Source organism: Ictidomys tridecemlineatus, chromosome 1 (genome assembly GCF_052094955.1).
Source record: "Ictidomys tridecemlineatus isolate mIctTri1 chromosome 1, mIctTri1.hap1, whole genome shotgun sequence".
In the NCBI taxonomy this organism is placed as follows: Eukaryota; Metazoa; Chordata; class Mammalia; order Rodentia; family Sciuridae; genus Ictidomys; species Ictidomys tridecemlineatus.
In genome coordinates, this window is record NC_135477.1 from 1,089,020 (window position 1) to 1,102,138 (window position 13,119).

The following is a 13,119-nucleotide window of genomic DNA, read 5'->3' on the forward strand; positions in this document are numbered from 1 at the left end:
CCTCCCACTGTCCCCTCATGACCCCCTGTGGTCAGACCCTCCCACTGTCCCCTCATGACCCCCGTGGTCAGACCTTCCCACTGTCCCCTCATGACCCCCTGTGGTCAGACCCTCCCACTGTCCCCTCATGACCCCCTGTGGTCAGACCCTCCCACTGTCCCCTCATGACCCCCTGTGGTCACACCCTCCCACTGTCCCCTCATGACCCCCTGTGGTCAGATTGTCCCACTGTGACCCCTGCAGTCAGAACCTTCCCACTGTCCTGCGTGACCCCTGTGGTCAGACCTGACCTGCTCCTGGGCTGCCCTGGACAGCCCCCTTCACGTGGCTTTCTATGGTCCTTCTCTTTGGCCCGTGTGGGAGCCCTCGCTCTTGAATTCCCCGAGACCTTTCTTCCCAGGGCCTCTGGGACGCCCACTGCCCAGTGGTCTTTCTCAGCCTCCTCGCTGACCCTCCCTGTCACCCCAGCTCTGTGCTGGGTGCCTCCAGGCTCCTTCCCCTCTCACTTCACTCAGGCGTTGGCGGACTTGTGGCTCCAAATGCCATCTATATGCCAGTGGCTTCCAAGTGTCCGTCTCCAGCTGGGCCCGTCCCCCACACTGCAGACTTTCCTGTCCAGCCGGGATTGACGTCATTCCTGCGTGTCACAGATGCCTCGTCACAGTCAGAACCAGTCCCGAATCCCCCCACACCTGCGCTGCCTGAAGTTCCCCTCTTGGGTGTCCTTCCGGGTGCTGGGGATGCTCCCTGGGCCCCCTTCCCCCCATGCCCCACCCTGGACTTTCAGGATACCATCTTGGCCCTGCCTTCAGAGGAGCAGCTTCTCTCTCTCTGTCTCAGGTCTCATGAGCTCTGAGCCTCTTTCTGCCCTGGCTCTGGCTGTGCCTTCTCTGGGGTCTCCCCTGAATGTCCAGTGCTGCCGTCAGAGTGGCCCTCTCTACCTGCCCTCCCCTTGCCTGGTGCCCATGCTCAGCACCTGCCTTGTGCTCTCTCCCCAGCCCCTCCACTGTGGCCAGCCCCACTCTGCAGCTCCTTGACAGAGCCCCACTGCTCATCCACAGTGCCCTGTGCCTGCCTGGCCATCAGCTTCGCCCCCCCTTGCAGTTGGGACAGGCAAGATGCTCTGCCATAGCAAGTGTCCCCACCCCATGCCTTGGGACAGTGCAGCCTGCCTTCTGCCTCCTGATCCAGCTTGGCCTCTTTGTCACCCTGAGGCTGTGTCCACTGGGGCTACAGTGGGGGAAGGAGCTCTCCAGATAGGTTTTCGCTGGCAAAGAATTTCCCTGGATTGAGAGTGGCTTACAGCTGGGTGGCCGGAGTGGTCACTTGGGCCATCTCCAAGTTCAGGAGGGGCATCCCACCAAGCCAGGCCAGGATACTGGGACGTGGCCTCCAGGAGTCCTCTCCCCAGGCCAGCCTAGCTCCTCCTGCTTTGCTGTGTGCTGCCCTCTCAACACGTTGGCCTGGGGAGGCACTGTGCCCAGGGCAGGCTCTGCCTCCTGGGTTCACTCCTGCATCTGAGTGACCTAGCACCTGGAGCAGCTGGACGCCTTCCATTACTGGACAGAGGTATCTGTGGGATATGGGGCAGTGGAGCTTGGTAGTGGTCATTTTGGGCATCTATGAGAAGCGGCTGGAGCATAGGGGCACTGTGTCCCTTGGCTGGGCCCAGGAGGTCTACCAGGGAGCCTTTGGACCTGCGAGGAGCCCAGGCCCGGGGAGGGGAGGGGAAGGCTGGGGCGACCCTGCGGGCTCACCTCAGTGGCTTTGCTGCTTGCCTTTCCCATGGGTGTCTGGAAATAGAGACCCTTTTGTACCTTCTCTGCCAGTATGGGTCCCCAGATAAGGTTAGGCTGAGAGTGGCTGATAGCTGGGTGGCCAGAGTGGTCACTTGGGCCACACAGGGAGGGCAGTGAGCCCCCTGGTCTGTGTCCACTAGCTCGACAGAAGGAGCCCTCAGTGGGCAGGTGTGCCGCTGGGAATGGGGCTCCTGGGTGTGTGCTCTTTCAGGCTCTGCCTGAAGCCCAGGCTGATTGGCGTCAGGTGCGCCTGACCAGGTGGGAGTGTGTGATGCTCTAGGCGGGTGTCAAGGACCTTCATCCCTGGCACAGCTCAGCCCTGGTGTCCATGTGGGAGGCTGGAGGAGACAGGAAGATGGAATGGGACCTAGTGCAATGCCGCTTCAGTTTTTCAGAGGGGCAATGAGGGTCCAGGCTGGCTTGCATGGCAGTGAGCTAGTGTCTTGGGAGCATAGCCCCTCGTCCACCAGCCAGCCTGTTACCCAACTATGGCTCGTTACTTAAGGGTGACAAGAGTGGTGTCCTGTCCCAAGGGATCCTTGGAGGGCTGAGCCCACCCTCTCATGCAGATGACATGCATCTTCAGGCCCTGCATGCATGATCTGTGTATGAATGCACCATGGGCTGATGGGCCTGAGGGGACAGTGGTCACCTAGAGCCATGCAGGCCTGTCCTGGCTTTGGACCCATGTGGTTGTGTCCAGTAAGCCCCAGTACAGTGGAATCTCAAGAAACCGTGACAAAAATGAACTCAAATTCCTTTAAATTAAAACTGCAATGCTCCAGAGGACATGAGCCAGCTCATCTGCAGAGCGAGTTAATTGGAAGGTTCGGAAAGTTTCCGTTAATTACACTGTCATCCAGCGGGGCCCTTCTCCTCCACGGCAGCTGCTCTGCCGACCTGTCTCTTCCTTGCTCAAACACTGCACTCCCACAGCCCAGTGAGTCATCGTCAGAGCCAAGCAGAGAGGTGACAAGTCCTCAGACAAGGGCGGATTGCACCTCTCCCCACGCTGCTTCCCGGGGTGCCTGATGGGTGGCTCAGGTGGGCGCCTGTGAAGGCACAGCACCTTGGATCCTCAGGGCTGTGGGCAGGAGGCTGCCTCAGGAGGTGGCACCCAGGCCTGGCATCACCAGGCCCCGAGGCTGTTGGCGGCTTAGTGCTCCTGGAAGCGTTGTCACACGGTCCAAGCAGTTCAGTGCTCTGGCTAGAGGTCCCTCTTTCCATATGGAGATGACATTTCCTGGGAGCTGCATGCCACTCCCGTGTCCTCTCAGGAACCACCTGGGACAAGGATGCATCTTTCCTTGGTGAGGACACAGTAGGGGGATGGCTGTGACCCAGGAGGTGGGCCCTCACCAGACACCCCACAGTCCAGTGTCTCGACCCAGTTCTTGTGGCCCCCAGAAGTGTGAGAAGTCAGAGAAGGCCAGTTAGCCACCCCGTCGTGGTCATTGTGGGCAGCCTGAAGTCAGACTGTTTGATGTTTTCCTTGGTGAAGTGTCTGTTCAAGTCTCACGCAGTGTGCGTGTGTTGTATGTGTGTCTTTTATTAATATTTAGTGGTGGGAGTTTTTGAGTCATAGGATTCGGGTTCTTGGATGGATCTCCGAGCTGTGAGTGCTTTCTCCCAGCCTGTGTCTTACCATTCATTCTCAGTATTCTTGTTTGATGAGCAGTCATTTGGATTAGTGATTTCTCTGTCTTTTGTAAGAAATATTTGTATTTTAAAATTTCTTTCAGTGTGTGTCCTACTGAGGATGGAACCCAGGCCCTTGCACAAGCTAAGCACATGCTCTGCCAGTGAGCTATTTCCCTGGTCCTGCAGTCGAGTTCAGATCTCGGATTTCAAATTAACTTCTGTGCAGGGTGTGAAGTGGGGTCAAGGTTCATTTTTTCCAAGTGGCTATCTGGTCATTCCAGTACCTTCCTTGAAAGCACTTTCCTTTCCCAAGGGATTGCCTTGGACCTTCCACAGAAGTCAGCAACTGTGCGTTTGTTTCTCGGGCCTCTTTACTGTACTTTTAGTAAACCTTGAGATGACCTAGTGTACATCCTCCAATATTGCTTGTTTCCAACTATTTTGGCAATTCTAAGTCCTTTATATTTCCATACAAGTTTTGATCACTCTGTCAGTTTCTACAGAAAGCCTGAAGTGGTTTTGATTGAGATTGGGTTAAATACGTAAATCAATTTTGGGCTCTGGATATAGCTTAGTTGGTAGAGTGCTTGCTTTGCAGGCACGAGGCCCTGGGTTCAATCAACAGCACCACACATACACACACAAAATGTAAGTCAATTTTAGGGAGGCTGGACATCTTAATAATATTGAGCCTTTCAATTCATGAACTCAGTATATCGCTCCACTTATTAGGCTTTTCTTGAATTTCTCAGCTTTGGGGTGTAGTTCTAGTAGTCAGGTCTTATACACCTTTAATAGGTTTATCTACAAATAGTTGCTTTGATGCTATTATAATAGACATGGTTTATGTGAATTTGTTTTGATGCCGTCCAATTTTCTGAACAGATTATTAAAAGTATAATTTATATAAAAAAGTAATCAGAATGCAGGACACTCACCTCCCAGGGGGCTCCCTGTGGTTCCATGCATGCATCGTGTGCAGGTGGGGTGCAGGACACTCACCTCCCAGGGGCTCCCTGTGGTTCCATGCATGCATCGTGTGCAGGTGGGGTGCAGGACACTCACCTCCCAGGGGCTCCCTGAGACTCCATGCATGCATCGTGTGCAGGTGGGGTGCAGGACACTCACCTCCCAGGGGCTCCCTGAGACTCCATGCATGCATCGTGTGCAGGTGGGGTGCAGGACACTCACCTTCCAGGGGGCTCCCGGTGGCTCCATGCATGCATTGTGTGCAGGTGGGGTGCAGGACACTCACCTCCCAGGGGGCTCCTGGTGGCTCCATGCATGCATTGTGGGCAGGTGGGGTGCAGGACACTCACCTCCCAGGGGCTCCCTGTGGCTCCATGCATGCATCGTGTGCAGGTGGGGTGCAGGACACTCACCTCCCAGGGGCTCCCGGTGGCTCCATGCATGCATTGTGTGCAGTTGGGGTTCAGGAGACTCACCTCCCAGGGGGCTCCCTGTGGCTCTATGCATGCATTGTGTGCAGTTGGGGTTCAGGAGACTCACCTCCCAGGGGGCTCCCTGTGGCTCTATGCATGCATTGTGTGCAATTGGGGTTCAGGAGACTCACCTTCCAGGGGGCTCCCTGTGGTTCCATGCATGCATCATGTGCAGGTGGGGTGCAGGAGACTCACCTCCCAGGGGGCTCCCTGTGGCTCCATGCATGCATCATGTGCAGGTGGAGTGCAGGAGACTCACCTCCCAGGGGGCTCCCTGTGGCTCCATGCATGCATCGTGGGCAGGTGGGGTGCAGGAGACTCACCTCCCAGGGGGCTCCCTGTGGCTCTATGCATGCATCGTGTGCAGGTGGAGTGCAGGACACTCACCTCCCAGGGGCTCCCTGTGACTCCATGCATGCATCGTGTGCAGGTGGGGTGCAGGACACTCACCTCCCAGGGGCTCCCGGTGGCTCCATGCATGCATCGTGTGCAGGTGGGGTGCAGGATACTCACCTCCTAGGGGGCTCCCTGTGGCTCCATGCATGCATCGTGTGCAGGTGGGGTGCAGGATACTCACCTCCCAGGGGGCTCCCTGTGGCTCCATGCATGCATCGTGTGCAGGTGGAGTGCAGGAGACTCACCTCCCAGGGGCTCCTGGTGGATCCTTGCATGCATCCTGGGCAGTTGGGATTCAAGAGACTCACCTCCCAGGGTGCTCCCTGTGGCTCCATGCAAGGATCCTGGGCAGTTGGGGTTCAGGAGACTCACCTCCCAGGGGGCTCCCGGTGGCTCCTTGCATGCATCCTGGGCAGTTGGGGTTCAGGAGACTCACCTCCCAGGGGGCTCCCGGTGGCTCCATGCAAGCATCCTGGGCAGTTGGGGTGCAGGACACTCACCTCCCAGGGGGCTCCCGGTGGCTCCTTACATGCATCCTGGGCAGTTGGGGTTCAGGAGACTCACCTCCCAGGGGGCTCCCAGTGGCTCCATGCATGCATCGTGGGCAGGTGGGGTGCAGGACACTCACCTCCCAGGGGGCTCCCGGTGGCTCCATGCATGCATTGTGTGCAGGTGGGGTTCAGGAGACTCACCTCCCAGGGGGCTTCCTGTGGCTCCATGCAAGCATCCTGGGCAGTTGGGGTTCAGGAGACTCACCTCCCAGGGGGCTCCCGCTGGCTCCATGCATGCATCGTGGGCAGGTGGGGTGCAGGACACTCACCTTCCAGGGGGCTCCCTGTGGCTCCATGCATGCATCGTGTGCAGGTGGAGTGCAAGAGGCTCACCTCCCAGGGGGCTCCCTGTGGCTCCATGCATGCATTGTGGGCAGGTGGGGTGCAGGACACTCACCTCCCAGGAGGGCTGTCCATGACTCTATCCATGCATCCCCCCCTCCCCTGGCCCCCTCCCCCCCCTCCTTGGAACATGGCTGTGTTTGGAAGTGCATCTTCTGCTGGAGTGACAGGCCTTTCCCCCTGAATGTCCATGGCACTTTCCTTACAACTTAGAATTGGGGGCCTCCTTCTGGACCAGTTTCTGCTCCTGTCACCTGCTGGGCCTATCTTGCTCTCCTGCCCTGCGGTGCCATCACCGTGGCCTCCTGAGTCTTGAAAGCCACCTTGTACCTGCGTTCTGTCTCTGGATCGGCTCTTCTGGACTCCTAGCTCCTCGGTGTTTAGAAACAGTAGACACTATTTGTGTTCTTTTGGAGGAAATGTCGGTGGGGGTTATATTGACACTCACTGGTTAAGGGAGAGTGGATCTCTTAAAATTGGGGGTTTTGCAGTCCGTGAACATGGCCTGTTGTACCATTTCATTCCCGTCTTTTAATTCCCTTTTTGTTTTTTTAGTTTCTTAGTTTTCAGTGCTCGGGCATTGTACATATTCTGTTCAATTTACCCCTACCTATTTTCGTTTCTAAAATAACATGGGTTGTGTGTATTGACTGTATCCTGCCACCTCCTGCGCCTCGGTGTTTATTTCTGGCATCTTCTCTGGATTCCCAGGGTGCAGTCTTCTCATCACAAGTAGATGCCCTGTCCCATGGCTGGGGCTGGTGAGCAGTGCTGGGGGACCCTGACCTCAGGGAGCGGAGGCTTGCCCTCCACAAGCCCTGGTGGGCTCCTGAGGCTGCCTGTACTCAGACGCAGGAAGCCCTTGCTGTAGTGGTGGCCTCGGGTGTGGGCTCTTGTGCATCCACGACTGTGGAGCTTTGCCTGTGGCTTTTTCTGAATCAGTGGGAGTGGACTTTGGTGTCTCCTTGGTTCTGTCAGCGTGGTGACTGGCCTGGATCAGGTCTGAGTGTCACCCAGCCTTGTGCCTCAGGTTCACACACTGCAGAGTCCAGTGTCTCAGGGATGGCCGCCACGCCTGGCTCAGCGGGCTGGGCCACACTGTGGTGAAGTCCAGTTCACACTGACCTTCATTTTCTGTGCAATGGCACTCTGCAGGGTCCTGACCTGGTGCTGGGTCCTGGACTTCCCACCGCCGTTCCTGCCCAGCTCCAGAGACGGTCCTGGCCCTGGGAGGGGCCTGTTTGGGGCCAGCTGGATTGAATTAAGGCCAGCCATGATGTCCAGACAGAAGCTTCCCTTCCCTTTGCTGTTTCTGAAAACAAGAGCCATAAACGGAGCAGATCTAGGATCCGCTCAGGTTTGTGCTCTCCTGTGTGGGTCCTGGCCAGGAGATGAAAACCCTGTAAACAGGTGGTTTCTGCAGATGAAAACCCACCCTCCAGAGCACTCCTGCCCCCTGGCCTGGGCTCCAGGACCCGAGGGGCCCAAATGCCAGCAGGAGAAACACAACTTCAGAACCGAGCTGAGGCTGGTGGGGGCTCTTCCCACACAGTGGTCACCCCTGTCCAGCCACAGACCCACAGGCCCAGCAGGGAGGATCTGAACACTCCCTGGAGACTGCCACCACCACCCCCAGGAGCCATCCACAGTGACAGGACGACTGGGGGAGGAGCTCCCCGCTGGCCTGGACTCCTCCCTGGGGCCTGGGATGAGGCTGCCGGTCAGCTGCCCCTCCCTTGTCCTTCCCCACCTGAGGAGACAGCAGGAAGGCCCTCTCGGTCTCTGGCTCTGTGAGCCGTCCGTCTGTGCTTCGGAGCCCTCTGTCCCAGCAGTGTGGACTAGGACAGATGCTGCTCTGCCTTTTCTTCCCTTTGCTAGATTGTGGATCAGGCTTTGTTGGCCTCACAAAATGTGCTGGGCCGTCCTCTCTTCTCCTTCAGTTTCTGAACAAGTCTGCCTGTCTGTTGTTGTTTCTCTATTAAATGTTGGCTGGAATTCACAGGTAAGCCAGTGGGCCTGGAGTTCCCTGTGTGGGAAGGTTTCCATCACAAATTTTACTTCCCAGACACGGATGTTCAGATTTCCACTCCCCTCGTGTGGGTTTTGGTCACTTTTATCTTCAAGGGGATGGGCTGTCGAGGGGCCGTCCGTGTGGAGTGTTCCTCTCTTGGTCTGTAGTGCCCCCTGCTCCCCTCTTGTCAGGGTCTGCTTCTGTTTTCTTGAGTGCCAGCAACAGAGGAGGGTTAACTGTCCACCTGGGCCCCCAGAGCCTGGGTTAGGGCTGGACAGGGAGCGGCAGCACCAGGGACAGCTCCCCCACCCTCTCGCCCTTATGGGAAGGAGTGGTGTTTGTCCTGTCCTGGGGACAGCCTGGTGTGTGCACTGTGGCTGTGTATGGTGCCGGTCCTCGGAGGTCGGTGGTGTGGAAGCTGTGTTCTTAGGGCCCCTGTCATGGCCTCTGTGTGACAACCTCTCTGGAGCTGGGAAAAAGCATGGATGGAGGCTCTCTGAAGGACTCCTGGGAGTGACCCAGCCCCAGTTGGCCTTTGCTGACCCTGAGCTGCAGGTGACCATGAGATGGAGGTGCTCCATCTGCTGAGGAGCCACTGGACAGGTTCCGTCCCTGCAGAGCTTTAGTTTGAACTTGGCCAGGCTTACTCTGCAGACAGGGCTTGAGGAATGTGGGCACAGTGAGGACACCCTGGGGGGTCAGGACAGGGGCAGGCTCTGTGGCCAGCCGCACTGCAGCCCAGTCCTTGGGCCATGTGAACCCCGTGGTGTGGCCTCCAGAGCCTGGTGGAGGGCTTGCCGACACCTTTCCTGCAGAAGGAACAGCGGTGTGGTTTGTTAATCTTCATGTATCGACCTTCCATCAAAGCACATGCAAATTTCTTTGCAAAGAAAAAGTCTGAAATGAAACCATCCACTTACTGTGGGATGGAATTTAAAATAGCAGCTTTCCCTTAACAGTGAAGTGCTGCTTCTGTTTATCCCCATTTGGTGAAGATTGGCATTTGACTAAGGCCCCACGTGCCCTCCTCTCAGCCTTGCTGGGGCTTAGCTCCCGGCAAGCTGAGGTCGATGGTGGCAGGGCTGCACCCAGGAAGAAGCCCCTCCCCACCCCTTCCCGCTGCTGGAGGCTGCGTTCCTCACAGACTGTGGCTCTGGCCTCTTCCTCCCTCGTCAAAACCCCGTGGGGTGGCCTCCACAGCCTGGCAGAGTGTTAGCACCGAGGCCTCCTTGGGGCATCTCTCTGCCACCCTCTTACAAGGATGCTGTGGTTACAACCAGGATCCAACCCAGGATCCGATTCCCGACTGAAGATCCTTCACATACTCCCCTGTGCAAAGTCCCTTTGCTGTTCAAGGTGACAAGTTCACAGACAACAAGGATGAGAGCCAACCCAGGCTGCCTGCGGCAGGCTCCCGAGTCCCTCCTGACCATGGGCACCCTCTGTCAGTGTGGCTTTGGTGGAGCCTGGCCGAGGTTCCAGTTTGCAAACCCGGGCTTGTTGCCGGGAGGCTGTGAGCACAGCAAACACAGGGCTGGCAGGGAGCGAGGAATGGGTGCAGGTCTGGGTTGCATGCACGTTGCAAGGGGCCTGGCTCAGGGAGCAGCAGGGCCTATGGAGGAAAGGCTGCGGTTGTGGCTGTGGCAGGCCCAGGACTCTCACTGGACTGCTCCCACAGTGACCTCCAGTGCTGGGAAAGCTGCTCTGACTGCAACTGGCATCTGCACTGCCGCAGGAATGGAGGAAGGTCTGGCCTGAAGCGGACCCAGGGCCACCCTGCTTCTGCAAGGAGAGGTGAGGGTTCAGAGTGGTCTACGTGGATGTGCTGCAGGGGCAGCCAGGGTCTGATGGGGAGCACACTGCCTGCCAGCTGGTGAGCAGGCTCCAGGCCTTTGCAGATAAACCAGTCCATCAGCCAGCTGAGGCCCAGCAGCCAGCCCAGGGAGGAGGTGGCAGCTCTGAGAAGCAGTGATGGTGATAAGTGGCTGTGAGGTCACATGCTTCAAGCCCTGTCCCCAGGTGCTCCCTCAGCAGCTCGCAGGGCCGACAGAGTCCTGAGGTCTCCAGGGAAGATCTGGCTCATTCAGCAGAACCTCAGGCTGCATCCAACACTCAGAGCTCAGAACCTTCTGGGGTCCCAGGCACTTCCAAGTAGCAAATATCTGTCAACTTCTCTGGCAGGATGTATCTGTCAGCAGAAGCTGGGAACCTAATAAACCCACTCAAAGAGGACCTTGTGCATGACCTCCATGCTCTGCCACTGTGTGTGCACACATGTACACACATACCCCACACGCATGCATGCAGACATAGGCACATGCACAGAGCTATACCCATAGGCACTGCACACACACACAAGGACACACATGCAAAGAGATGCACCTATGGACATAAGCATGCACACACATGAACACACATACACAGAGCTGGGCACACCATGCATAGAACTGGGCACACACATGAGCACACAGAGAGCTGCACCCATAGGCACATGCATGTACATACACGTGAACAGAGAGAGCATCATCCATAGGCACATACATAAACACACACAGAGCTGCACCCATAGGTACATGCACACACACAAATGAATGCATGTGCACAGAGCTCACCCATAGGTACATGCACACACACATGCACAGAGCTGCACCAACAGGTACATGCACATTCATATGCACAGAGTTGCATCCATAGGTACATGCATGCATACACACACAGAGCTGCACCCATAGGTACATGCATGCACACATGCACACAGAGCTGCACCCTTAGGTACATGCACACACATACACAGAGCTGCACCCATAGGTACATGCATGCACACAGACATACACAGAGCTGCACCCATAAGTATATGCATACAGACATACACAGAGTTGCACCCATAGGTATATGCACACACACACGCACAGACCTGTACCCATAGGTATGTGCATTTACAGAGCTGCACCCATAGGTACATGTAGCACACACACAGAGCTGCACCCATAGGTACACGCGTGCACACACACACACACACAAATGAATGCATGTGCACAGAGCTGCACCCATAGGTATATGCACACATACACACAGAGCTGTACCCATAGGTACATGCACACGCACAGAGCTGCATCCATAGGTACATGCACACACACATACACACACAAACACACAAAAATGAATGCATGTGCACAGAGCTGCACCCATAGGTATATGCACACATACACACAGAGCTGTACCCATAAGTACATGCGCACACACACACACACACACACACACAAATGAATGCATGTGTACAGAGATCACCAATAGGTACATGCACACACACACACAGAGCTGCACCCATAGGTACATGCACACAGGTGTGGTCTGAGGTATACCAGAGACTTCTAGGATTAGAACAAATTCTATGCTGCACTAACTTCTCCCATTATGGCCAGATTTCAAGGGAAAAGAACAGAGCTCCACACTGGATTCCCTCCCTCTAACAGGGCGTGACCCCTGGTGCAGCTGTTCGCTTTGCCCCTCTGAACCCACAGAGTGTATGTCACAGGCAGAGGAGCCTTTTGGGGGCCGAGGGGCTGAGAGAGCCTGGATAGGCTAGAGGGGCTTTGCAGGCCTCTGTCCACTGGCCTGGCTTTGGGTTGGGTGATACAGCAGTCCATGCAGTGATGGCCCAAGTACCCAGTGCTTGGTGGGAGAGGTGGAGATGGAGTGTGGCTGCTTGCTGGCCCTGTGCCTATAACCCCTCCCCAGCCTCTCTTGTCACTGCCAGGCTGGCCTGCCCTCCAGAGTCTGCCCTGGCTCCCTGAAGCTCCTCTTGCTGCATGCACCTCCAGAGCTCTGCAGCACGTCCCTCTGCTCCTCCTCTGCACCTTGCTTGGCCTCTCTTTTCTGGCTTGCCCCACCTACCTGGGCTCACCTACCTGAGCCTGGGCTGGACCTTGTTGGCATTGTTTGTGGGCTGTGACCCTGGGGGGTCACTTGACCTCCAGGAGCCTGCTTCCTGTTATCAGTGGCACATGTCCACTCCTTACAGTGTAGATAATTCCTGAAATAGCCCTCTACCTGGTGTCCGTATTAATATTCACATTTGGCATTTTCACCTCATTGTGGTCACGGTCCAGGGTCTGAAGGACACAGTGGTGAGCTTGGCAAGTGTGCTCTGCTCAGAAACCATGACCCTTGGGGTGCAGACCTTTGCCATAGTTTGCAGAGTCCCCTCATGCTCTGCCCTGGGGACTCCCTCGCCTGGCACTGGGGCGATGCCTGCTCCTGAACTTGTAGGGATGGAAGTGTACGATAGATGCTCTTCAAATCTGGCTTCTTTCATTCGACATTGTTTTGAGATCCATCCATGCTGTCACATGTCAGTTTTCCCTTAAAGAAATTGCTGAGTATTATTCCGCTGCAGGAATGAAATAGAGCACAACTTCCTCTCTGCCGTCCTCCTCATGGACACTGGGGTGGCTTCCAGCTCTGGCTGCTGTGACTCAGGTTGCTTTCCTGTGTGGACGTGCCTCATTTCTCTTGGGCAGGCATCTAGGAGTGGATCCTGGGTTGCTCAGCAAGCAGTCGAGCTTTCTAAGGAACTGCCCGAGGCTCCCAGCCCAGCCCGTGGGTTCCAGCCGACGTGTGTGCTGTGGGGCTTCCCGTGCTGGCCGCGCTGGCCGCGCTGCTGCGGGCAGAGCCGTCTTGTTGGTTCTAGTTGGCATTTCTTGGAGATCAACACCATTACCTTGTCTTCCCGAGTGCTTCTGGCCTTTTGGAAACCCTCCATCGAGGCGCCTGACCTAGTGTGCTGTTTCTTGCCATTTTTGCACTGGTTTGCAGAAGCTCCTTGTTCCCCCTGGCTACCTGGGCTGGACGTGACTTGGAACCCCAGGGAGAAGGGAAAGCACTGGCCAGAAAGCAGGAGGGTGGAGGCTGTTCCAGGACTCGCAGAGCTGCCTGGT

The 13,119-nt window shown here is 56.5% G+C and overlaps 1 protein-coding gene across 1 annotated transcript in view; it reads right to left on the reverse strand.

The window, feature by feature from the left end:
• Positions 1 to 8,414: 8,414 nt before the first annotated feature.
• The window catches only part of Dpysl4 (dihydropyrimidinase like 4), a 15,158-nt gene continuing 10,453 nt past the window's right edge, over positions 8,415 to 13,119 (reverse strand). Inside the window, exons 10-12 of the mRNA XM_078019313.1 lie at positions 9,613 to 9,794; positions 8,830 to 8,991; positions 8,415 to 8,452 (exon numbers count right to left, since the gene is read on the reverse strand). Of these exons, the coding sequence (XP_077875439.1) occupies positions 8,415 to 8,452; positions 8,830 to 8,991; positions 9,613 to 9,794 (382 nt within the window). The remainder of the gene's footprint in view (positions 8,453 to 8,829; positions 8,992 to 9,612; positions 9,795 to 13,119) is intronic.